Source organism: Phoxinus phoxinus, assembly GCF_949152265.1.
Source record: "Phoxinus phoxinus genome assembly, chromosome: 3".
In the NCBI taxonomy this organism is placed as follows: Eukaryota; Metazoa; Chordata; class Actinopteri; order Cypriniformes; family Leuciscidae; genus Phoxinus; species Phoxinus phoxinus.
In genome coordinates, this window is record NC_136878.1 from 8,011,016 (window position 1) to 8,036,413 (window position 25,398).

Below are 25,398 nucleotides of genomic sequence, written 5' to 3' on the forward strand. Positions count from 1 at the left end.
TTAAATGTATAATTTACAGTGTGGACCTAGTGAAATTACATTTCTTACCACTGTATCTGCTGCAAACCAAACTTGACTTGACTATAATGACCAGAAATGAATAAAATCAAACCTGCAAAAGCTTTATGTGCTTTATCAGTTTGTGAGAACCCTTAAATAGCCTACTCACGGTAACTGCTGCAATATAGTATTAGGAAATACAATGTGTATATAAATCAATCCATTATTTTAAAGATGATGCGTTAAGAACCATTTACATCGCAGACACAGCTAACATTAACTAATGACTTTGATTATCTCTTAAACTCTTATTATGAAATAACAGTAAGCCAGTTCCTCGTTAAATCCCGCCTTCATTTAATGCGCGCTTCTGATTGGTCAACATAGTGTCAGCAAGTGACGCTCGCGGATGGAGATCTCCGTATAGTCAGAAAAACGCGCCAAGACACATCGAAGGGGTGATTGAACAAAATACAAGAGAATGGCATCAACAAGTAAAGCATTACAGCAGGCGAGAAATTTACCATGGTAATTTAATTTGCACTTGGTAGTACAAGTTTCGCTCTTTTGTTATCAGCTGATAATTATAAATAAAAGGTGTTAATGCTCCTTGAGACATTGTTTAGCCGACATGTGCAGCATTGCACAGTTTTGCTTTGTTTAACGTTACATATTCTGCACGTATGACCATGATGCATTTATGAATAATAATACCCCACCACTGAGCTCGTCGTGCGGTATGAAAGTAGATAAACTAGAATAATTTAGGATTTTGGTATGACAGCTGACATTATACTGATGGAGAAAAGCAATGAATAACTTACCCAAGGGAATCTGTCAATTCACTGCAAAATTAGCTAAATATCTGAAATAAGTTCTTTATTAATAATATCTAATTGTAATGATAGCTATTATCGTTATAATAATACGATTATGTTAATGTGAGATAATCTATGGTTAATTTTGAAAAAGTATGGAGTTGCTGTCCCATAAACAACATGATGAAACAAACAAAAAAAGAGTAAGTTATTTAAAAAATATTATTTTTCGATTTTCAGGGTTGAAAAGTACAGGCCACAGACATTAGATGATCTCATCTCTCACCAAGATATCCTGAGCACAAGTAAGCAGTGATATGTATGGATTATAATTTGCATTCTGCCATTATTATTACTATTATTAACAAATAAAGATTTTCACTGTAATACTACTTTACAATGTACTATATATAAAAATTTAGTTGTATCTGCATTCAATTTAAGTTAGTTTATTTCACAAAACTAGTACATTCTTGAAATTATGTATTTAAATGTAATTTTAATAAATGTCTACATTAATTTGTTTTCCACAGTCCAGAAGTTCATCAGTGAAGACCGGTTGCCTCATCTGCTCTTCTATGGACCTCCAGGAACAGGAAAGACCTCTACTATACTAGCATGTGCTAAACAGCTGTACAAAGATAAAGAGTTCAACTCCATGGTTCTGGAGGTACTGTAGATATATATATATTTTTACATATGTTTTCCAAATGCATATGTTTGGCGAAATCTTCCCCATGACAAAAAAACATATTGTCATCCATTTAATTTATTTGAAAAAGGTCTATTGTTAGTTTTGTCTGATGTTCTTTTAGTCAGACATCATGATCACAGTTTAGTATTAATTTATATTATACTATTAAAGTCCCATTCACCAAGGACTATAACTAACGATAATGACTAAGATGTAGTTCTAAAAATCGTTCTAAATATTTAAAAAAAGAATAGCAGAGTCCACACCACAAATATAACAATAACGGCACAGAGAAACAATATTGTTGGAATCACTTTGAGAATAATTTTTTTCTAGCTGATGAACGATAAAAACAATGACAGCCAATCAGAATCCACCCTGCTTCCGAGCATTTAAAGCTGCATACAACAAACCTGCATAGTTTGCCATGCATAGTTTAATAGAAAGAGCCGAAGCACCAATCACACCGAGTACTTTTTTGTGTTTAAAAACATGAGATGCAGTGGAATGGAAAAAGCCTACAAAGTCTCCATGCAGTGTGTAATATATCCGTTTGTGAATGTAAAAGTTCTGCAGAGTGCATGATAAATAAAGTTATTGTCTCCCAAAAACAGAATCAATTCTGAACTCCCGGAACGAGTCCTCAGTAAACCGTTTATCCGTTAAAGATTGGACAGTACCCACTACCAACTTTATTTGGAACATCTTGCTCCCCTGAATCACAACTTGTTAGTATGAATAATTATTGATGTATATATTTTCTACTGGGAGTTAAAAATACGTAATTTTGTGTTTTATATTGTGTAAGTCTCCGGGTAACCGGCTAACTCACATTATTACTGTCTGTTGATCAGCTGTGGGCTACTATTGCCTAAAACTGTGTCCATTACAGCAGATTGTCTATCGTTCTCACTACTTTGAGTAAAGATAAAGGATGGAGCAAGATTAATTTTTTTACAAACTTTAATGTTGCATCAGTCATTCACGATAATGCACCGCTAACGTATGACTGTTATGATACCGTTAATAGTACAGTTCCCACTTGTGAACTGCAATAAATTAGAAATATACACATAGGTTTGTTGATGGACATACACTTGTTGCTGGTGGTGAGAAATTGAGAAAGTTCTCCTTTTTTGGTGTGAATGAGCCTTTAAGAGATAGTTAGAGATAGTACAAAATACTATGGAAGTCAATTGCTACAGTCAACATTCTTCAAAATATCTTATTTTGTATTCAACAGAAGTAAGAAGGTTTGGAACAACATAAGTGATGACAAAATGTTTGAACTTTTCGTTTAAGGCTAAATGTGCTTGTTGCAAATCTTTTTTTCTTTTCTTTTTTTTATGGGAACTATAACACATTTGACTTCATCAGCTCAATGCATCAGATGACCGTGGCATAGATGTGGTGAGGGGGCCGATCCTCAGCTTTGCCAGCACGCGGACCATCTTCAAGTAAGAACTGTACCGAACCTTGCCGCTCATTCATGAACAACTGGTATAATGTGATAATGTCATCACACACAACAATATAAGAATTACATTTTCATGTAGAAAGTTTACTATTTGTTTCCATATCGCATGGCATCTGGTCTTCTGGCTTTTATTGCATTAACATATTTACTGTAAAAGAACTGATCATTCTGTGTGTTTGCTCCTTGTAGGAAAGGCTGTAAGTTGGTGATCCTGGACGAGGCGGATGCTATGACCCAGGACGCACAGAATGCTTTGAGGAGAGGTAGCGTACCATCTGCCCCTCCGTCAGCTCACCTGCTGAGCCCCCAAATGGCCCGATGGCAGAAGAATAGGGATCTGCCATTTCACTGTCCACAGTGAGACATGAATGAGAGCAGTGGGATTATGATTGGGAAAAATATTTAGAGAGTTTAAGGTTCATTTGGACAAAGCATTCGGATCTACTGCTTTAGATCCAGTTTTAAAATGTACACATTTCTGTTGTGGATAACTTAATTGATAAAGTTATTTATTTATATATTTATATATAAATATGAATTCATTTAAAATATTTTTATTATTAAAAAATATATTTTTTATTTTATTTTGAGACCTGAATGAGAAGTTTGGTTTGGAAAAAAAAATATTTTGAGAGTTTAAGATAAATTTTTACAATGCATCTGATTGTATTAAATAACTGCACCTATTAATTAATTTAATGCTATTCATTTGAAATATTATTAATTTAATTTAATATTTTATATATTATTCTTCAAAATGGCAAATTATTATTTATTTTTTTTGAGACATGAATGAGAGCAGTGTGATAATATATATATATATATATATATATATATATATATATATATATAATATATATATATTCTGAGTGTTTAAGGGTCATTTTGAGAGAATCTGCTGTTTTTTGAGAGAATCTAACTATGCTGTTTTATAGGTTTTAAAATGCAAGAACAACAGTTTTGCCCAGTTTCACAGACAAGGCTTAAGCCTAGTCCCAGACTAAACTGCATGTTTGAGCTCTTTTAACTGAAAGCAACTTGCACTTACATATCTTAAAATGTCTTCTGATAAAAACATATTTTAAAATATATGTCAGTGCCATTGTTTTGTCTCAAGATTCACACCAGTAATGTTTTTTTCTTAGGCACGTTTATAAAAGCTACTTAAAAGGCCTAATCCTGGCTTCATCTAAGTCATGCCTGTGAAACCGGGCCATCATTTTTATTTTATTTTTGCAGGCCCTTTGGAGATTTATTTGTGCAGATTTAATTGAGCCACACCTGATTCTCTCTCTCTCTCTCTCTCTCTCTCTCTCTCTCTCTCTCTCTCTCTCTCTCTCTCTCTCACTCTCTCTCTCTCTCACTCTCACTCTCTCTCTCCCTCTCCCTCTCTCTCTCTCTCTCTCAGTCATTGAGAAGTTCACAGAGAACACACGTTTCTGTCTGATCGGTAACTACCTTTCAAAGATCATACCTGCGCTACAGTCTCGATGCACGCGGTTTCGTTTCGGCCCCCTGTCCCAGAGCCAGATGATCCCCAGACTAGAGTATGTGATTCAGCAGGAGAGGTGAGATGCTCATCACATCAAATCCGGGTCAAGTGGATGTTATTTATGAATGACATTTAATGTTGAATTTACTGCGTTCTGAAGAAATCTTCACTCACACATTTTCGTCAGAAAATGCAACAATCTAGTGGTTTATATTTTTATGTAATTAGAAGCAAGACATCTGTAGATAGAGCAACATTGAAATTACAATATTAGTGTTTTTATCAGAATTGAATCATCAGATGGATCCACTCAAAAGACCCTGAACACAAAAGATCCTGGCTGAAGTGACCCAGCCCTATGGCCCATTTGATTAAAAAACTCTTCACACACAAACACGCGTTTTATATCGGCTCTGTCCTCCGGCGCAGGACAGCACCGACATCTTTGAGCTAATAAAACCAAACATTGTGCTTCCCTAGCATAGATTCATAAATATTTAAAAATCTGTTTTGTTCACGTTTTTTCACTGATAGCATTGACATCACTCCAGATGGCATGAAGGCCATTGTGACCCTCTCAACAGGAGACATGAGACGATCACTAAACATTTTACAGGTGTGTATCGTGTGAAAAAGTGTTGATTTTCTGGTTTTCTGCTTGAGAAAAATGTGTTGTATATGTTTTGATGTGTAGAGTACCCATATGGCCTACGGGAAGGTGACCGAGGAGACGGTGTACACATGCACTGGACATCCTCTCAGGTCAGACATCGCCAACATACTGGACTGGGCCCTCAATAAAGACTTCACCGCTGCGTACAACCGTATCCTTTTTACTACAGTGCTTGCTTAATTAGTTCTTCAAGCTTTTCTGTAGCATATTAACCTGTCTTTTTTAAACATTATAAATAAAATAGTGTGGTCTTTTTGACACTTTTTTTATTGCTGATCTAAAGCGAGTGGTGACTTTCTTTTACCCAATAACATTTCTTACCTCTCTACTGGATTAATATCTATTTATTATTATTTTAGTTTCATGTAGTTTATTTTATTATTATTAATCTCCCCCCAAAACATTTTTGAGACAATATTTAAAAAGTTTAAGCTCAATTTTGACTGCATCTGCTTTTATTAAATAACTGGATGTTTTATTCTAGGTTTTAAAATGCAAGAACATCTGTTCTTAATCTTGATAAAGATCTATTTTTATTTTATTATATATAATATTATTCTTAATTTTAAACATTTTATTATTTTTAATTATTTTTATTTTAATATTTTATTTTATTTTAATTTAAACAGTCCTGTTGGAGATTTATTTATGCACCTGATTCTCTTTCTCTCTCCTTTTTCTGACTTGTTATTGATAAGATAAGTAGAGAGAATAAGAAATGTGATCGGGTAAAAAAAAGTCGCCAGTTTGCTTTAGATAAAAAAAAAAGCAAATAAAATTCAAATAACTATGAATTACATTTTCTAAAATTATAATCATAATGATAATAATGTGGATTGTTTATTAATCTTAATATAGATTCAAAATTCATTAATTTTTTCATCTTTTTCAAAGCTTAAATAATAATTTTGTAATTGTACTTTCTTCACATTAACCCTTTCCACCAAAGTAACTAAAATATACATAATATAATAAATGTACATTAAAATATGCACATTTGCAAATTAACTTAAAATCCATATTAGGAAAATGACCACAAACATAGTTGACGCTCCATATATCCTAATCTCACTGATCAAACATCAAAGTTCTTTTATAAGTATTACTATAGAAGCAAATGTTTTTAATATTGATACTTATAATAAAACCATTATTTTATTAAGGATGTTTAACGGTTTATGAGAATACCATTGTGATGAGAACTTGCTGTTATAGTTTGACGTTTCAAAAGTCCTTAACCGGGCTCAACAGAAATTCTGCAGCTCAAAACTCTGAAAGGTCTGGCACTTCATGACATTTTAACTGAGGTTCATCTTCTCATTCACCGCGGTAAGAAGAGCACACTGTAAACAAGAGTTTGAAGAAATCAGTTCCTGTTGAACAGAACTGAAGCAGCACAGAGTCCAGTTGAGCCCTGGAACACATCAGAACTCTTCTGTAGTGATGAGCTAGATGTTTCCCTGCCCTCGCTGCCATGGAGATCCTTTTGTGGTTGTCATGGAAACCGGTTGTTCTTGTTTTTAAAGGACGCCTGTTATAAGTAGCAGAGTGTAGCATGCTTCACACACACAGAAAACACATTAAGCTATATTCAGAACCAAGACTGCAAATATGAGTATATCATAACTGTATATCAATATATTTATCACACAGCATGTCAGAGTTTGTTTTGTTTTGGAACTATAGAAAATAGATGTTTTTATTGATTGGACAGTTAGGTGGGTTATTTTGCTCTAATGTTTTTGTGTCTCTATTTCAGTGGATTTCCCTCCTTCTATCCGCATGGGTTTGCTTATAAAACTTGCAGATATTGAGTGAGTACATTCATTTTGTCAACTTGTTAGTAAATCAGTATAGCAAGAGATAATTTTATTCATCATTGGTTTGATTACTGTTACATATCAATGAACCAAACAGCACCACTCCCATATGTATGTATATATATATATACATACACACACACACACAATACTGGTCAAAAGTTTGGACACATTACTATTTTTAATGTTTTTGAAAGAAGTCTCTTGTGCTCATCAAAACTGCATTTATTTGATCAAAAATACAGTAGAAACAGTAATATTTTGAAATATTATTTAAAATATATGGTTATATATGTTAACAATTTAAATGTATGGAAACAATTTAAAAAAATGTTTTTCTATTTGAATATATTTTAAAATATAATTTATTCCTGTGATGCAAAGCTGAATTTTCAGCATCATTACTCCAGTCTTCAGTGGCACATGATCCTTCAGAAATTATTCTAATGCTGATTTGATTATCAATCTTGGAAACAGTTGTGCTGCTCAATATTTTTTTGGAACCTGTGATACTTTTTTCAGGGATTCATTGATGAATAAAAAGCTAAAAAGAACGGCATTTATTAAAAATATTAATCTTTTCTAACAATATAAATCTTTATTATCACTTTTTATCCATTTAACACATCCTTGCTGAATTAAAGTATTAATTTCTTTCAAAAAAAGAAAGAAAGAAAAGGACTGATCCCAAACTTTTGAACGGAAGTGTATATTGTTTCGAAAGACTTCTATTCTGAATAAATACTGTTCTTTTTTAACTTTTCATTCATCAGAGAATCCTTTAAAAAGTATCATAAGTTATAAAAAACATTAAGCAGCACAACTGTTTCAACATTGATAATAAATCGTATTACAATGATTTCTGAAGGATCATGTGACACTGAAGAATGATGCTGAAAACTCAGCTTTGATCACAGGAATAACTACATTTTGAAATATATTTAAATAGAAAGCAGATATTTTAAATTCCAATGTTTCATATTATTACTGTATTTTTGTACATTATGTATGATTTATGTTCTTTCCTTTTAAACCGTAAGGTATCGTCTGTCCTCGGGGACCAATGAGAAGATCCAGCTGAGCTCAATGGTTGCTGCTTTCCAGGCTGTTAGAGACATAGTAGTCAGAGACGGATAGACTATTGGTTCACACTTGTCACATGAAAGGGTTTTGATGTCATGAGAGGAAGTTTTTACTTCTTCTTCTTCTTTTTACTTCATGTTGTTTTGACCCCAAAAAATTTATAAACTGCTCAGAGCCCTGTAATATTTTTCAAATGTTTATTTTCAGTTCTTTGTAAAACAAATGCTACATTTTCAAAGTAGTCATGTACAAAATAAAAGTCTTTAAATAAATATTTCAAGTATAGCATCATCATTTTATGTCTCTTTGTTTTGAGTCTGGGGAAATTAGGCGTCTTAGAAAATTATCCAACATCTACAGCAAAGTTAGACCCACAAACCTTACTTGTTTTCCGTCAACAGCAGTGTTCTTTACAATATATGATCTTTTGCTTTGGAATGTCCCTATATGTAAGGTATTCCAGGATTTTTTTGGGCAAAGGAAGAGCCTCCACCTGATAGGTTGAAACAGAGAATCGCAGGGCAACCCGGCACTGATGCCCAAGGCTCGGAACGAGCTGAGGAACTCTCCAGAATTTGACTTGTCCATCTCTGCACCTACACACAAATGGGGCATGTGTTAAGTTCCTAATATTTATTCCAGTACACAAGCCCTGTTATTTCAACCCCTTAACGTTTCAAGAGGAAACATTGTGAGCCAAAACTAAATATAATTTGTGTGAACTGAATTACCCTGTAGCAATGACGCCCCCCTGTGGATGGAAAGCACAGCACACACCACCAGCGCGACTGTGATCGGTGTTGGTGACCAGTTTATCTCGTTCCATGTCCCAGATCTGTAACGCCCTGCGGGACAATACAGTGTCACCAGAAGCAATACTGAAAGTGGACGATCGGGTGTGAGGTCACAAGAATGTCGTCTGAAGATCTCAGATCTTGAATGGATGGTTCTCTGCTCACCTGTAGTCTTTGAAAGCCAGCTGCAGGCTGACCGGAGAGAAACTCAGAGATGTCAGTAAATTGTCACTTCTGTAAGCACACACCTCACAGTCTCTGGAAAGAGAACAAAGTATTTTTTACGTCATTATGAGAAACAATACTGTCTTTGTCTAAATGTTTTTTCTAAATGCTTTGTGTAAACTGTCTTTGTTTTGATATTCAAAACCATCAAATCATTCCGCTTTTAATGTAACTGTAGTCTATGGAATAGAAGCTTGTTTCCACCACAGAATAAAAAAGGTAAAAAAACGTTTATCTCACGATCGCAAACTTTTAACTCACAATTATGACTTTTTTTCTGCAATTCCGAGTTATATCGCAATTTAAAAAAAAAAAAAAATCAGAATTGTGAAAAAATAAAGTCAGAATTGCGCAATTGTGAGAAGTTTTTGTATCTTTCTATCTTTTTTCCCCCTCAGAATTGTGTATAAACTCCCAATTTGCAAGTTATATTGTCTACATGGTGAAACTCAATTGTGAGGAAAAAAGTCAGAATTGTCAGATTAAAAACATTACCTTTTTTTAAAAAATTATTGCATGGCAGAAACAAGCTTCCATATGTTTACAAAAACTATGGAAAAAGTTTTTTTTTTTAAGTACATTATTGTAAAAAAGAAATGTCATGAGACAGGAACATTTTGGTTGTGCCAACATACTCTACTCTAGTCAGGAGATCTGCCGTGTACGGGTCCCACAGGTCCAGCCACCAGCCTGTGGTCGAATGGTACGAAGCGACCGCGAGCAGCGCTCCATCCTGGGAGAAGTCACATGACGCCATGGTGCGCTCGTGGTCGTATGTAAGGTGTCTCATGAAGGTGTAGGACCGCAAGCTCCACAAATACACCTTCTGTTGGCAAGAAGACATTCAGACAATGTAGTATGTATGTGTATATATATATATATACACATATATATACACACAAACAAACTTAAGCTTAAAAACATAGAAAATGTTGGCAACTTTTTTTTTTTTTTTTTTACGTATTAAAGTTACTAAAACTAAATAGAAATGTAAAAAAAACTTTTTAAAGGGCACCTATTATGGAATTTTGAAATTTATCTTTCATGTAGTGTGTAACATAGATCTAAGTGAACAAAAACATCCTGCAAAGTTTGAAATATGAAAGTGCACCGTATATAAAGTTATTGTCTTTCAAAAGTAAGAGTCGACTCGGAGTCATTTTTATGAATCGTTAGAAGACCGAAGCGTTCTCTCTGACTAGATGACGTCAACTTGTCAAGTTATTTGAATACGATACGCCCACTTATTGCGCTCCAAGGCCAGGGAAAATATCATGGCCACGAGACGCTGTGTTCTGAAGTGCGACTCAAAAGACAACTTTTTTCATCTGCCCAAGGAGGAGCATTTGAAGACTAAGTGGCTACAATTCATATATACAACTATACCACAGAAGTATAGTCCGAGCCTTGTGCTTTGGTCGCGCCATTTTGAAGACGATTGCTTTACCAACTTAAATGCAATCAAACTTGGATTCGCGAGCCGGCTGATATTGAAGGAAGGTTCAGTTCCAAGTGTATTTGCATCAGCTTCCTCCTCCGTATCACAACCTGTAAGTGTTATTAATAATTGTTGCTTTTATGTTTTATGTATCATGCTTAATAATTATTTTGTTTGTTGTGTAAGCACCGTTTAGCTTTTAGGTCTTCAATGACAATTGTATTGAGAAATATGAAGTGTTTGTCGTTGTTTTCGGAGTTGTCTTAAAGAATAGACTAATACCTCGTAGTAACGTAACTGCATTTTTATTTTTTTTAAACGTTATGTTTATGCATCGGGCTAACGCAAACAAAGACTGATTGTGCTTTTACAATATGAACTCTGGGATATGCTCGCTAACATAACATTCAATTCTTTATCTTATTTTTAGTTTTTTACTACAAACTAAAGCAGTGGACTATAATCATTATTATAACAAAATTGTATTGATAAAAGCATCATTGTACTCCGTGTTAAACAATAAGTATTATCTCTGTAAACACTGCTGGGTCATCTGACCAATCAACGCAGATTAGCGTTAGGAACATTTTAAATGTCATAATAGGTGCCCTTTAAAAAATACCAAAGCATATAGCAAAATTACTAAAACTTCAAAAATGAAACCTGAAAATATAAAAATAAAACCTGACTCAATATATATATATATATATATATATATATATATATATATATATATATATATATATATATATATATATATAAATACAGTAAAAACTCAAATAAATACAAAAATAGTATATAAATACTACTAAAATAACACTGCAGTGCACTAAGAAACTCACAGAGTCGAGGTTGCAAACCGAGGCGATCGCACTGCTGTCGGGTGACATGGAACATCTGAACACCCAGTAGTTTGGACCCCGCAGCACATGGGGACTGGAGCCTGCAAATATCAACCATACAATCATTTTAATCACAGAATCATTCATTTAACAGATTCATTCAAAGCGTCTAATTAATTCATGAAAGAAGCAAGTCTCCACTGACTTTATGAATGGGTCATTGAATCATCAACTCACTCGATTCGTTCAAAAACAGTGTATGCTTCAAGAACAAAACACTGCTGTGTTGCTGCTGGGAGGTGAACGTCTCTTCACCAAGTACAACATATTGCTGGGAGACGCAATGTTTCTGCTTTGTTTAGAACTATAAAATAAATGTCTTGCAGACCAATATGGCATATGCTTGAGCACCACTTGGGCTCTATGTGTGCCTGAATACAATGTTCAGAAGTGCAGAATTAACTCATCAGATGCTCTAACCTTTCTTTGCCAAGTTCCATATCCTTAATGTTTTGTCTCGGGAGGCCGATACAAGCGTAAGACTTCCATTTGGAGTGAAGACCAAATCCCTGACAGGAGCCTCATGTCCGGTTAGAGTAAAACGCAGGTTTCCTGAAGACAGAACAGGGATTTACTAACATATTCAAATCTTATACTACATTTGCTTCAGGTTGTGTACCACCATCCTTATTTAGACCAATGTAAGCTCTTGATGGTGAGTGCACACTCAAGAGTTCAGTCTTACCAGTTGAGACGACCCACACTTGGATCGCGCCGTTGTTCAGACCAGTGGCCAGCAGTAGTTCATGGTCACGTGCGTTCTGATGTAAAACATCCATGCGGGTAGGCCGGCAGGGTCCAAACGCCAGTGCCCACACCATCTGCCCGCAGTTCAGCGTCTTCTCTTCACTGCATCCAGCTTCAGCACTGCTGTTAATACAGACGAGAAGTTTCAGATGTGCTCTACATCGAAGTAGTTCTGAATCATTGTTTCTTCACTGTTCTTGGAACATTCTTCCACATTATCCTGTCATCCTGATAGAGCAGTAGCACTTTATTTTACGGTCTTGTTCCCCATGAACATACTATACATGTACGTATTGTAGTAATGACACTAACTGGGAAATAACTAGATACTAACCCTCAACCTACCCCTAAACCTTAACCCATGTAGTTACCTTAAATTAATCGGTACTTTTGTGGGTAAGTACACTCACTGTCTGTAAGCACATTGAAAGTGCACGTACTTGAAAATGAAGTGCAACCAATAGAGCTGTGATATACTGTATACCATGGTACTGTGTTAGTAAATCCATGTACCATATGGCAAAGAATGCCATGATATTACCATTACATGATTATATCATGGTAGCCTACTTTTTTTGTAAGGACTATGGTAATATGGAATTAATAATGTGGTATTTCTATAAGGAATATAGTAAAATAGTATTGTCAATAAATAAATAAATAAAACACATTGATACATAAAATAGAATTGTCAATTCATTTATATACTAAATATAAAAAAAGATGGTATAAACTAAATAAATATAATAGCATGTATGATTACTGTATTCACATCAGTGTTATTTTAATAGCATTGATACTATTTAGTTTTTATTAGTATTTTAAAGTAGTTTTTATTTTTATATTTTCAGTTTTCATTTGTATTTTAGATAACGTTTTAGTAATTTTGTTGTTGTTTTTTGACATTTTTATTTCTTTTTATAACATTTAGTTTTTTTTATTCCTTTTTTGCTTCAGTTTTTGTTGTTTTATTACATCTAGTTAAACCGGTAACATTTTACAATAAGGCTCATTACTTAACATTAGTTAACTACCTTAGTTAACATGAACTAACAAGGAACAATACTTCTTCCCCATTTATTAATCTTAGTTTATATTGACTTCAACATTTACTAATACGTTATTAAAAGGTTGTATTTGTTAACATTAATGCACTGTGAACTAACATGAACAAACAATGTACAGCTGTAGGCCTATTTTTTTATTAACACAGATTAATAACTGTAACAAATGTATTGCTCGTTGTTAGTTCATGTTAGTTAATACACTAATTAACTAATGAACCTTATTGTGTGTTACCGTTATAAATGAAAATCAAAATGTTGCTTTGGATTTAAAGTAACGATTTTACTAAATGATTTTATGGATATATTAGCATGGTAGGCTACGAGTAGTCATTTATTATGGTGCTTATATAAGACTATACCATTATTAGGCTAGGCCCATTAAACTCAGAGTGTTATTTAATGAATTCATACGCACTCTTTGGATGTCAGCGGCCAGGGCAGGAGTTTGACTATGCCGTAGCCCATCGACCAGGCAAAATATGACCCGTCCGGGGAGAAGCGGACGCTCCATGTCTCGCAGCCGGAGGAGCCGTACAGACGCGGGAGAAGAGCGGGTTTCAGCTCCGCGATCAGGTCATCCTCATGCGCTTCTGTCACAATAAAACAGACCTGCTGGCTGCTGTCACACACAAAGACAAGCTGCGCATAGCCGGAACTACTCCTTTACTACTCATATAAAAAGTCATGTTTCTCATATACCAAATGCACATTAGTATATATCATCTAAATTATATGAATCTCCTTACCTTTGACAGTACAACCTCGAAACGAAGTGCACATCTTCTTATCATCAGCACATCATCATAGTAACCCGTCGCCTTACCTCTACACAGGGATTCATTGACACTGGGCGAACCACGTGACTCTGTGCATAATGAGCACAGTAGGTGTGTCCAGAGCCATAGAGAGAGAAGTTTTCTCTACCACTCTGGGTGTGTCTACTGCATTTGTACCTTATACTGTCTATGATTTGTACAGGGTTAAAGGGTTGAGGCGTTTTATGCTTCCTGCTCAAATACAACACTGTCATTGTGTGCATGTATCATATGCTTTGTATAAATAAGATACAGCGTTACGTAATAGCTAGTTTCCTGTAACATTACTGAAATTATATATGGATGAATCAGTTTCGAAGCACAATCGAAGAATTGCAATATGAAAAAAGTGATGCCATTACTGTATTACAATCTGATAAGAAATCACCATTGGTTAAAACATTAAAATAAAAAGTAAAATGTCTGGATGTGTTATAGTAGGCTAATGAGAATTGGGGGGAAATGTGCTTAATTGCAATAAAAAAATAATTTTACAATGTAAACTAAATTGAAATGATACAAAATAGACTTCCAATAATTACCAAGTTTTTTTTTTTATTCATTTTTTCGCCATGAAATATGACCCAGACATATTCACCTAAACATTTTTATGGAAAGCAATCATTCAAAACCAATTCATTAACAATAGCATTCTGTAACAGTTCACAAACATACTGTAGTAAAAGTTTTAATTTCACTATTTGAAGCCAGTGTATTAAAAACTAATACTGAAAATAAAGACAGGGCCTCTTTCCATTTTTAAGTTCTTTACACAGATCACTAGAATATTATACAAGTAAAATATCACACACAAAAACAAATAATTTAATACAATTCACAATTTTGAAGAATAGATTTTCTGTATATTTAAAGTGGTCCTTGTGCTGCTTCGGTTTGATCTGGATGAGCTTGACCGGTGTGTTCGGTACTGTCTGCATTATCGTCATGATCAACTAGAAAAAGAAAAAGAAAAAAAGACTTTCAGGAGATCAGAAAGTACAAAGAATATAAAATTCATAATCAATATCAAACATGGTATATTTTACAGCTGAGAAAAACTAGAGAAATATATTCTCTCTGAGAATTTTATGCAGATTTTTTCAATTACTATTTTAAACGTTCCTAATTTAGTTTTGAAAGTCTCCTACAATAGACTTACATGCATCCAAGGTCAAAAAACATTTTTATTTTCTCATAATACACATTGCGGCATCACCTCTGTCTTTTCTCACAGTGTCTGAAACGGTTCAATCAAGTATTCGGTCTCTCTAAACCGCTCCTTTCCGAGAGCCTGCTCTGCTCTGATTGGTCAGATGGCCTAGTCCGTTGTGTCGGAAACGAAGGGCCTATTACCATATCTGAAGTTCACCTCCAGGGGCTTCCTCAGCAACAATGTTTAGGTAGGTGGCACTGTCAAATGTATGTCCACACGAATGGCCAGTACAGCAGAACATTGCTAAGACCATTACACTCCTTCCACCGGCTTGTCACCGTCCCACAGTGTCATCATAGGCACTCAGCCTATGGCCCAGGCACGGCTACACAGCCCTATACGCAGCGAAATGCGATGCACTGTGTTGTGACACATTCCTCCCATAACCATCATTAAAATGTTCTGTGACTTGTGCCATGGTAAACATTCTGTTGGCTTGGAGCAGATAGTCTTCGTTGCCCTCGTGCATTGATGAGCCTTGAGAACACAACACCCTGTGGCCAGTCTGTGGTTTGTTGGATCACTGTTGGTAAATTTTCACCAACGCTGACCGGGATCAACCCACAAGCCTTGCCGTTTCAGAGATACTCTGACCCAGTCGTCTTGCCATAACAATTTGTCCCTTGTCAAAGTAACTCATCTTTATACCTCCCCATTTCTCCTGCATCCAACAAGTTTATTACGAAAACTGATTGTTTGCTTATCATCTAATCTACCCAGACGTTAATATGTGGCCTTGTTAGGAGATGGTCATAATATTTTGGCTTAACAGTGTAAATTCCTTTTATTTTTAAGCACAAAAAAAGTCACAGAAAGCCATTGACTTACCTGATGGTATTCTGTGAATCTCTACGAGTGTGGTCGCATGTCCGTTTGTCAGCGGAGGGAGTTGTGAAACAGAATCACTGAAAATTTCCTCTTCATCCGAGTCCACTAAACTCAGTATATCCCCTCTGTCATTATCTAAATGACTAGAAAAAAAAAATATTATAATGCCTCATCTTTACACATCCTTATTGACCCATGTTATACAGCTGTAATCGAAATTATTCAACACCCTCTGCAAATCAGGTTTATTTGCAAAATGTACAGAATTTCAGCTGTTTGCAATCAAACAAAATTACAAAATTAAAATGAATTGAAATAGCTCAACACAACAAATGTTTCAAGAGGTTAACTTTCACCGTCTCAAAGGTATTCAACACCCTGAATAGAATCCCTCACAACAGCACAAATCTGCAAAACATGTGCTGTCCCAAGCACACCTGATGCAACTCATCAAGGGCTTCATTAGTTGTACCAGGTGTGCTTGAGCTAGAACACATGAAATACCTGAACTGGCTAGGTTTGTTGAGTGTCACGTTTGACTGCATGTTAGAAATATGTCAAAGTAAAAAAAATGGTCCAAAAAGTTAAGAGAAGATATCATCACCCTTCACAAACAAGGAACAGGATACAAAAAGATAGAGAAGGAACTAAATGTTCCTAGAGACACAGTTGGAAGCATAGTTTGCAAGTTCAAAGTTAAAGGAACAGTGGTTATACTAACTGGACGGGGCAGAAAAAGGAAGCTATCAACAGTTGCAACCAGATTTCTGAGAAGGCAGGTTCAGAAAAACCCTCGAGTGACGGCAAAAGACCTGCAGCAAGACTTGGAGGAACCCGTCACTGAGGTTTCAGCTGCACAGTAGGGCGCGTACTAAACGCATGCCAGAACTCCAAGACGTACACAACTACTGACCCAAAAGGCACAATAAACTTGCTCAAAATCATAAATAAGTCACAGAAGTTTGGGAATACTGTTTTGTGGAGCGATGAAACAAAACTGGAACTTTTCATCCCTATGGATCAGTGGTATGTCTGGAGGAAGAAGAATGAAGCATATGCTGAAAAGAAAACTGTCTACAGTTCAGCATGGTGGGGCTCGTGATGCTCTGGGGCTGCTTCACATCCTCTGGCACGGGAAACCTGCAGCTTGTGGAAAACAAGATGGATTCACTGTAGTATCAGGAAGTCCTAGGAGAATACGTCATGCCATCAGTGAGGAAGCTGAAGCTTGAGCGTCATCGGACTTTCCAACAAGACAATGATCCCAAGCATACCTCAAATTCCACTAAGGCTTGATTGCAAAAGAAGTCCTGGAAGAGTCTACAGTGGCTATCAGTCACCTGACTAGAAACCCATAGAAAACCTCTGGTGGGATTTGAATGCGGTTACAGCACGTGAAGGATAACAAATTTTAAGAATCTATTTCATTTTAGGTTTAACTGATGATTATTGAGTTTCCAGCAGTAGATTCCGGCAAGACTTGTAAATGAGTCGAATCACTGAGATTCCCACCTTTCAGCCTAGACGTTGTGTTGTTAGGTTGGAGACTTTCACCTTTTGTCTTTAATGGCTCTGGGATGGCCCTTGGAACCGGAGTTCCTGGCCAGTATAAGCATGTGAATAGTTATGCTGATTCCTAGCTCAGACGTTGAAGCATCAAGATGATTGGATTAGCAATACAATATGCTGATTTTGCTCGGTTTCTCTGGAGCAATCTAGATATCCTGCAATACATGTTTTTCACTAGAGAGAATCAACTCCTCCCTGCTGTCGCTCCACCCCCAGAAGTCTCCGCCTCTATGTAATCCCTCCCCCTTGGAATGTATATAACTACAATGCAATACTGTATTAGAGTTAGACTGATTTTGGAACTTGCAGCCGCGCGCAATAAATAACTTCTGAACGCAATCCCAACTGTCTCACTGGTCCTTGCTTCGATGAAAGAAAAACTTTACAACACACGCAAACCCATGAACATTACTGAACTGGAGGCCATTGCTCATGAGGAATGGGCTAAGATTCCTCAGAAACGCTGCCAGAAGCTGGTGTCTGGTTAAACATCTCGTTTGCAGTAGGTCATCATAACAGCAAAAGGATGTTCTACTAAGTACTAAAGATGCTTGCCATGAAGGGGTTGAATAATTGTGAGACTGCAGAACTCATTAAAAGTAGCATTTTCAGTTGATTTGGGGAAACCACTTGAAACATTTGTTGTGTTGAGCTATTTCACTTACTTTTGTTTGATTTGTTCATTGCAAACCACGGAAAGTCTGTACATTTTGCCATTGGGGTTGAATCATTTAGATTACAATTGTATGTGGGAAAACACTAAACTTAGATTTTGGAATATTGCTGTAATGTTTTGCAGTAATTTTTTGTGGTCATACTTACCTAAATTCTAAACCTGAAAAATAATAAAAGAAAAACATTTATATGAAGAATCTTCAATAAAGCAGTTTTATTTAGGTATACAGATAAATACTTACCAATGCAAATTCTATCACGCTTTGAATATACCGTCACACTGACAACGATTCCTATCATCATTACCAAAATGGAGACAAAGACACCAACTACGGCCCCTCCATTATCTGCAGAGGCTGAGAATAAAGATTAAACGCTTTCAAACTGTACATAGTCTGAAACTACTTTTCATAAAAAGGAAAGGAAATTTTGAGGGAGAAGATTTGATACTTTTGGGGGGAAAGGGAGAGGTATTACAGAACAATCAGAAACATCTTGTCTGGTCACATTCATACACCGGTGTCAAAGCTTTAGCATTTGAAGTATCTCCGTATCTGAGCTCTGATGTATTATGTAAAACATGCGTCTCATTCTTAAAGGGTTAGTTCACCCAAAAATTTAAGACTTTCGTTAATCTTCGGAACACAAATCAAGATATTTTTGATGAAATCTGAGAGCCGTCTCACTCCTCCATAGGCTTCTATTGTAATTGAAACTTGCTGGCCCAGAAATTTAGTAAAGACAATCTTTAAAATAGTCCAAGTGACTACAGTGGCTCAACCATAAGTTTATCAAGCGACGAGAATACTTTTTTCGGCAAAAAAAAAAAAAACGACTTTATTCAACTATTAATTTTCTTCTGTGTGGGCCTCTGAGTAAAAATTATAATAATTTGTTACATTTATATAGCGCTTTATCTGAGACCTCAAAGCGCTTTACATAGAAGGGGGAATCTCCTGAACCACCACCAATGTGCAGCAACCACCTGGATGATGCGACGGCAGCCATATTGCGCCAGAACGCCCACCACACACCAGCTTACTGGTGGAGAGGAGACAGTGATGAAGTCAATCAGTGTATGAGGATGATTAGGAGGCCATGATGGACAGAGGCCACTGGGCAAATTTTGGGATTTTTAATGACCACAGAGAGTCAGGACTTCGGTTTAACGTCTCATCCGAAGGACGGCGCTCTTTGGCAGTATAGTGTCCCCGTCACTATACTGGGGTGTTAGGACCCACACAGACCACAGGGTGAGCGCCCCCTGCTGGCCTCACTAACACCTCTACCAGCAGCAACCTGGATTTCCCAGGAGGTCTCCCATCCAGGTACTAACCAGGCTCAGCCCTGCTTAGCTTCAGTGGGCAACCAGTCTTGGGCTACAGGGTGATATGGCAGCTGAGTGAGTAACAGCGCAGCGCTTCTGGGCCAGCATCACACACATGACCAGCGTCGGCCAATAGTGAGCCTACGTTCTGACGTACAACCCAGAAGCGCTGCGCTGTTACACTACGTAAACTCACTCAGAGGCCCACACAGAAGAACATGAATAGTTGAATAAAAACTTCTTCTTCTTTTTTTTGCACACAAGAAGTATTCTTGACACTTGATAGTCTGTAGTCACTTTTTTAAACATTGTCTTTACTAAATTTCTGGGCCGGCAAGTTTCAATTACAATAGAAGCCTATGGAGGAGTGAGACAGCTCTCAGATTTCATCAAAAAATATCTTAATTTGTGTTCCGAAGATGAAAGGAAGTCTTACGGGGTTGGAACAACATGAGGGTGAGTAATTACTGACAGATTTTTCATTTTTGGGTGGACTAACCCTTTAAACAAGTGAAATCATTATGCATCTGCATTAACCTCACAAATTCTGGCAAGAACATGTCTGGGTCATATTTCTAAGAAGTTATATTTTTCTTATAGAAAATGAAGCCTGTTGTAAGGAAAATTAAGATGCACCATGACAATATAATATGTAATTTCCCCCCAAATTCCACCATAATGCAAATGAGAAAATGTCCAATTAATGCAATGATACATATACTGTGTATGCATGTATGTATATATATATACACAGAATATATAGTATTGCATTAATATATATATATATATATATAAAAATATGCCTTTTCAAATAACAAAACATCTGTACATTTATAAATGTCATCCTTAAAGAACTGTTGTATTACTATGAGAATCTCCATACAGAATAAAGGCAATCGAATAAAAAAAAAAAAAATAATACAAAAATCATGGGGAATTTGAGGGAAAATATATGCTTACCATGAAAATGGTGCAACAATGCAAAAATATTAAAAGTAGAAAAAATAGGTTTCATTTTCACTATCCTTTATTCATTCTCTGTTGGATTTGAGTTCAAATGTGATCTGGACATGTATTAACTAGGATAAAAGGATACTTAAGGATGCTAGGACACTAGTAAAAAATATATAAAAGTATGCTGAAAAATTCAAGTTTGTAACTTACCCTTCACATATAGAATCACCTCTAGCTCTCTTGCGCCAAGAGGGTTTTCACTGTAGCAGTAGTAGATCCCCGCATCGTCCTGTGTTACATTGATTATAGTGAGTTTGTAAACGGGTCCATTTTCAGACAAAATATATTTCATGGTGTTGTTGAGGACATCGTCCATCTTCTTCCAGACAGTCTTAGCTGGTGGGAGAGCGTGGGTCTCAGAACAGCTGAGGGTGATATTACTGCCCTCCAGAGCGGTTACCAAGGGGTCTCCTACTGGATACGGAATCTCTGGAAGACACATCAAATATGTAGTGGAAAAGATGATAAGCAAAAACACAAACGGTACTATATTGGGAATGTATAATGATCAAGAAACCAAATGGGATTGCACATACTGTTTTATTTTTTAAAGTTTTTTTTTTTTAACATATTTGCAGTCCATCACGCCATTGGTTATGTCGGCCCACTCAAACAAATTGCAATTTGACTTTTAAGTAATACCTGGGCTGATATAAGAACATTGTACACTAGGGTTCAAAAGTTTGAGGTTGGTAATATGTTTTATAGTTTCTTATACATTTACTTGATCAAAAATACAGTAAAAACAGCTATATTGTGAAATGTTATTAAAATTTAAAATGAATGTCTTCTATTTTAATATTTATTATAAAATGTAATTTATTCTTGTTTCATTAAACTTTTTTTTTACGACGCTTTGATAAAAGTTAAAAAGGGCAGCATTTATTTGAAACAAATATTTTGCAACCTTATGTGTTTAATCTTACCACTGTCCCTTTTTATCAGTGTAATATATCCTTAATGAAAGTTATTAAAGTATCGTTTTTTTTCTTTCAAATTATTATAATTTTTTAATCTTACTGACCCCAAAATGTTAATGGTCATGTGCATAAAAGGAAATGCAAATGAAAAAAAACAATATTTCATCTTTCAACCAATATTGTTTTGCTGAGTCAAAGAATATAGCGATGATGACGGCAACTAAACATCCTACTAAAGGGATAGTTCACTTTAAAATGAAAATTATGGAGACATAATTTGGAGCCCAGAAAGCATTCAGATTATATATTAAATATCTTTTGGGTTTGGAACGACATGAGGGCGAGTAATTCATGACAATGTTTTCATATCTGAGAGAACTAACCCTTTAAGTATAGAAGGTAAATCTCATGAAAACATATCTGGGCTATTTTTTGCATGTAATTTGGGTCATATACATTCAATGATTCTCGTCACTGTAGAACTGTTAGAGAATTGCTCTTACCGAGGTTAAAAGAACAGGATTTCTCCACTCCAGTCACATGATGTCCAGTACACTTCACTTCCTCTTTATCATGCAATATATGCCTATTCACATGGATCTCCAAGCGTTCTGTCTGTGACGTAGAGTTGATCGTGGGACCCTTGGCTATTACAGATTTTTTATAGACCTCATGCAAGGACATAGTGGGCACAGGGTAACTTCCATTCCAGGTACATATGAACAAGACATGAGATTCATTTCCCGCCTCCCAGCTGCACTCCGGATGCCTCTCTGGAGCATCTGAAAAAGATATTACAGACAATTAAAGCCTACACATCACAAATCTAACAAACAAAACAAATAATATAGAGGAAATGACTATTGAAAATATTCAGTTGCTGCAAAGAAACATTTATGAGAATACATTTCTAAAACATACAGTAAACTAGCAGTTCCTGGCTCTTGTTCACAGTTGTCATGGAGAGAGTATTCTGGGATGTACAGGTGTATGTCCCTTGATCTTTAGGCTGGATTTTGCTTATGGAGAACGCAAGGTGCGATTGGTTCCCAGATGCCCTGTCAGGATTATCCTGCGTCAAATTTTCAACTGTCCATGTCAAGTTTTGTGAGGGATAAGACTCACTGGAGCAACTAAAATACACATCTGAACTTATATCGACAAATAAAGTTCCATTGTTTAGGCGAGTTGCTGGTCTTATGTCCAGTGATATGCTAGATGGACCACCTGAAATATAAATCAAATGCACAAACATTAATATTAATTCATTTGACTCTCACAAACCACATCTCATTTCAATCATCATCAGATGTTCTTTAGAATTAACAGAAGCTCTTAAAATATTACATAACAAATGAGCCTAGTTTAACTTTCTCATATGCGCACCAAGGCTGCAGTAAAATTAGAACAAATATTCATATATTTAAAATAACTGTTTTATATTTTAATGGATTTTAAAATGCAATTTATTCCTGTGATGCGAAGCTGATTTTTCAGGTACATTACTCCTTTAAATCATTCTAATATGCCTATTTAGCTTCTCAAGAGACATTTATTATTGTTATTATTAAAAAGGGTGAAAACAGATGTGCTGCTTAATATTTTTGTGGAAATGGTTATGCTTTTTTCAGGACTGATCAATTTAACGCATCCTTGCTGAATAAAAGTATTAATTTCTTTCAAAAACTGTTGAGAGGTAATGTATGGTTTGTGTATTTCCTGTTTCTGTAAAATGTTCAAAGGAACTAGTCTGATTACTTCTTGAGTTCAGTTAGTCGTCGTTATGTATGGCGGCTATTCTACGCATCTCAGTCACATGGTGGTGGTTTTCTAGGTTCATGCATAGCAGCTAAACCAGAAAAACCTGTTTGAAGTCGGACTCCCTCTCTTACAGAAACTAGAGACATATATTGCATATCAAAGCTTTGCATTGTCACATTAGTACGATTTAGATATCCATAACACCATACCGGCAATTTTAAGCTGGATGTTTGAGTGAGTTTTCCATGAGCTGCCATTGTTTGTTTGGCATTCACATGTATACAGGCCTTCATCAATATACAGAAGGCCACTGATCCTCAGAGAACCATTGTTTAAAATGGAAAAATGCTCGGATGGATTCGAAGGGTTTTGGGTTCGAACAACAGTTCCATCTTTCTTCCACTGATAACGAACTGAAGACACATTGACTGGCTGGTCAAGACACTGTAGTGTAGTATTCTCGCCTTTCTCTCCGATAACATACCGCTGCACCTGCTCTTCTGACACTACAGGAAGAAGGACACACACAATGTGGTTTAGAGCAGTACTGTGATCACTTAAAGCAAAAGTAACAGTTGAAACAGTACTTGATCTAGAAGTGAAATGGTATCACTTACAAATAATTACCAAAAAGTACTAGGGTACTAACATGGTGTTTGGACACATTCTTGGAAATCCAGTGCCATGTAAATACTAAGAATATCTCAAACTTTAAAAAAAAAATGAAGACAAAATAAATGCACCTGTCAACTCACCTGTTTGATGTGACAGAAGAAGCAGATATAGAATTATTGCACCTGTTGTCATTGTAGGATTGTCTGGATGTCCCATTAGATTTTGGGATCAAATATTTTCCTTTGCAAATTCGATTGAGTGTCCTTTTGTTTCGCGGCAAAACGCATCAAAAGCTTCTCTAGGAATTAAATAAATTAAGTCAAGTCAAGTCATCTTCATTTATATAGCGCTTTTAGATTGTTTCAAAGCTGCTTTACAGAGATAAACGTAAATTACCAGAAATATTATTAGGATAAAATCGTTGCCGTTCTACATTCGCTTTGGGTATTTTGTGTTACGTTTGATTCATGTCCATCCTCAACCAATCCGGCTGTTTACTTGCGTTTCTTTCCCGGAAACTTTGAAATTGCTGTTTGACCTCACCCTTTACCTGCGCTCTTAAAGGGATAGTCCACACCCAAAATTAAAATGTCATGTACTCAACCTCATTTCGTTCCAAACATTTATGAGTTTCTTTCTTCTTTTGAACACAAAAGAAGATGTTTTAAGAATGTCGGTAATAATCAGACAGCTGACGGCACCCATTGATTTACATAGTAGCCTAGGCTAAGTCCGTCAGCTGTCTTATCAACTTTTAAAAAAAATCTTCTTTTGTGTTCAACTGAAGAAAGAAAATCAGTTTGGAACAACATGGGGTTGAGTAAATGATGACAACATTTAAACATTTTGGGTGAACTATCCCTTTAAAGAGACACAGCGCATTTCACATGCAAGGTGCACCAAACAAAGTCGAGTCCTGCAGGTTGCTCAGGTTCACAAGGTTAGACTCTGTTCAGAAGCTCCAAAGATCCACTTTACTCTACATCGTGCCTATTATCTCTCAAAATATAACTCATATCCAACAATCATGCATTAAATGTAATGATATGCTATTGTGGAGATATTGTTGCCGATTAAATTAACCTGATTTCTTAAAGGGATATTTCTCCTAAAAAATTTAATTCTGTTATCATTTAACGTTACATTTGTTCCAAACCTTTATGAATTTCTTTAATGTAGGCCTAGTATGGTAAAAAATAAAAATAAAAAATAAAAATAAAAAATAGGCATAGTAGGCTATGGAATTTCGCTTAATTTCCTATTTTTTTCTTAAATAAATAAATACAAAAACAATTTAAACATATATATTTTATGAACTATTTTAAATACTACGTTAAAACTAGTCAATATTTGTTATATGTATTACTTATTATTATTTAGTATTAGCTGATTTGTGCAACTCAATTTTCACCTCCGTTAGAGGGCGCCAAA

The 25,398-nt window shown here is 35.7% G+C and overlaps 3 protein-coding genes across 7 annotated transcripts; 1 reads left to right on the forward strand and 2 right to left on the reverse strand.

Moving 5' to 3' along the window:
* Positions 1-370: 370 nt before the first annotated feature.
* On the forward strand, positions 371-8,357 carry rfc5 (replication factor C (activator 1) 5). The gene is made up of 11 exons (XM_079606227.1): positions 371-528; positions 1,059-1,123; positions 1,352-1,488; positions 2,890-2,969; positions 3,179-3,252; positions 4,398-4,557; positions 5,016-5,097; positions 5,176-5,305; positions 6,406-6,483; positions 6,914-6,968; positions 8,015-8,357. Exons 1-11 carry the CDS (start codon positions 482-484, stop codon positions 8,109-8,111), a joined length of 1,005 nt encoding a protein of 334 aa, XP_079462353.1. The 5' UTR covers positions 371-481; the 3' UTR covers positions 8,112-8,357.
* Positions 8,248-14,152, reverse strand: wsb2 (WD repeat and SOCS box containing 2). Of its 2 annotated transcripts, none has more exons than XM_079606225.1 (9): positions 13,977-14,152; positions 13,646-13,820; positions 12,102-12,286; positions 11,837-11,968; positions 11,357-11,457; positions 9,712-9,902; positions 9,017-9,109; positions 8,789-8,902; positions 8,248-8,653 (listed from the first exon to the last, which is right to left on the reverse strand). In XM_079606225.1, the coding sequence occupies exons 1-9, from the start codon at positions 14,008-14,010 to the stop codon at positions 8,452-8,454; spliced, it is 1,227 nt and encodes a 408-aa protein (XP_079462351.1). In that variant the 5' UTR covers positions 14,011-14,152; the 3' UTR covers positions 8,248-8,451. The 2 variants fall into 2 exon arrangements, with proteins under 2 accessions (XP_079462351.1, XP_079462352.1); XM_079606226.1 differs by having other exon boundaries at positions 12,102-12,283; positions 13,977-14,092.
* A 424-nt stretch (positions 14,153-14,576) lies between these two features.
* vsig10 (V-set and immunoglobulin domain containing 10) lies at positions 14,577-24,998 on the reverse strand. Of its 4 annotated transcripts, XR_013797033.1 has the most exons (9): positions 24,364-24,998; positions 24,108-24,265; positions 23,562-23,858; positions 22,513-22,818; positions 22,095-22,373; positions 20,822-21,100; positions 18,559-18,686; positions 16,087-16,229; positions 14,577-14,998 (listed from the first exon to the last, which is right to left on the reverse strand). XR_013797033.1 is itself a non-coding variant. In XM_079608545.1 (8 exons), exons 1-8 carry the CDS (start codon positions 24,181-24,183, stop codon positions 14,913-14,915), a joined length of 1,584 nt encoding a protein of 527 aa, XP_079464671.1. In that variant the 5' UTR covers positions 24,184-24,483; the 3' UTR covers positions 14,620-14,912. The 4 variants fall into 4 exon arrangements, 2 of the variants coding, with proteins under 2 accessions (XP_079464671.1, XP_079464670.1); XR_013797034.1 differs by having other exon boundaries at positions 24,108-24,498; XM_079608545.1 differs by having other exon boundaries at positions 14,620-14,998; positions 18,569-18,686; positions 24,108-24,483.
* Positions 24,999-25,398: the final 400 nt, after the last annotated feature.

Excerpts from the sequence above, each read along its gene's own strand:
- vsig10 (XM_079608545.1), bottom strand. The coding sequence starts at position 24,183 with ATGGGACATCCAGACAATCCTACAATGACAACAGGTGCAATAATTCTA. Across the intron at positions 22,374-22,512 it reads CCAGGAACTGCTAGTTTACT|ATGCTCCAGAGAGGCATCCG; the intron begins GTATGTTTTAGA and ends TATCTTTTTCAG. Across the intron at positions 14,999-16,086 it reads GATTCACAGAATACCATCAG|TTGATCATGACGATAATGCA; the intron begins GTAAGTCAATGG and ends TTCTTTTTCTAG.
- rfc5 (XM_079606227.1), top strand. The coding sequence starts at position 482 with ATGGCATCAACAAGTAAAGCATTACAGCAGGCGAGAAATTTACCATG. Across the intron at positions 2,970-3,178 it reads AGCACGCGGACCATCTTCAA|GAAAGGCTGTAAGTTGGTGA; the intron begins GTAAGAACTGTA and ends TGCTCCTTGTAG. Across the intron at positions 4,558-5,015 it reads TATGTGATTCAGCAGGAGAG|CATTGACATCACTCCAGATG; the intron begins GTGAGATGCTCA and ends TTTCACTGATAG.
- wsb2 (XM_079606225.1), bottom strand. The coding sequence starts at position 14,010 with ATGTGCACTTCGTTTCGAGGTTGTACTGTCAAAG. Across the intron at positions 11,458-11,836 it reads ATGGAACTTGGCAAAGAAAG|GCTCCAGTCCCCATGTGCTG; the intron begins GTTAGAGCATCT and ends TGATATTTGCAG. Across the intron at positions 8,903-9,016 it reads CTGGCTTTCAAAGACTACAG|GGCGTTACAGATCTGGGACA; the intron begins GTGAGCAGAGAA and ends ATTGTCCCGCAG.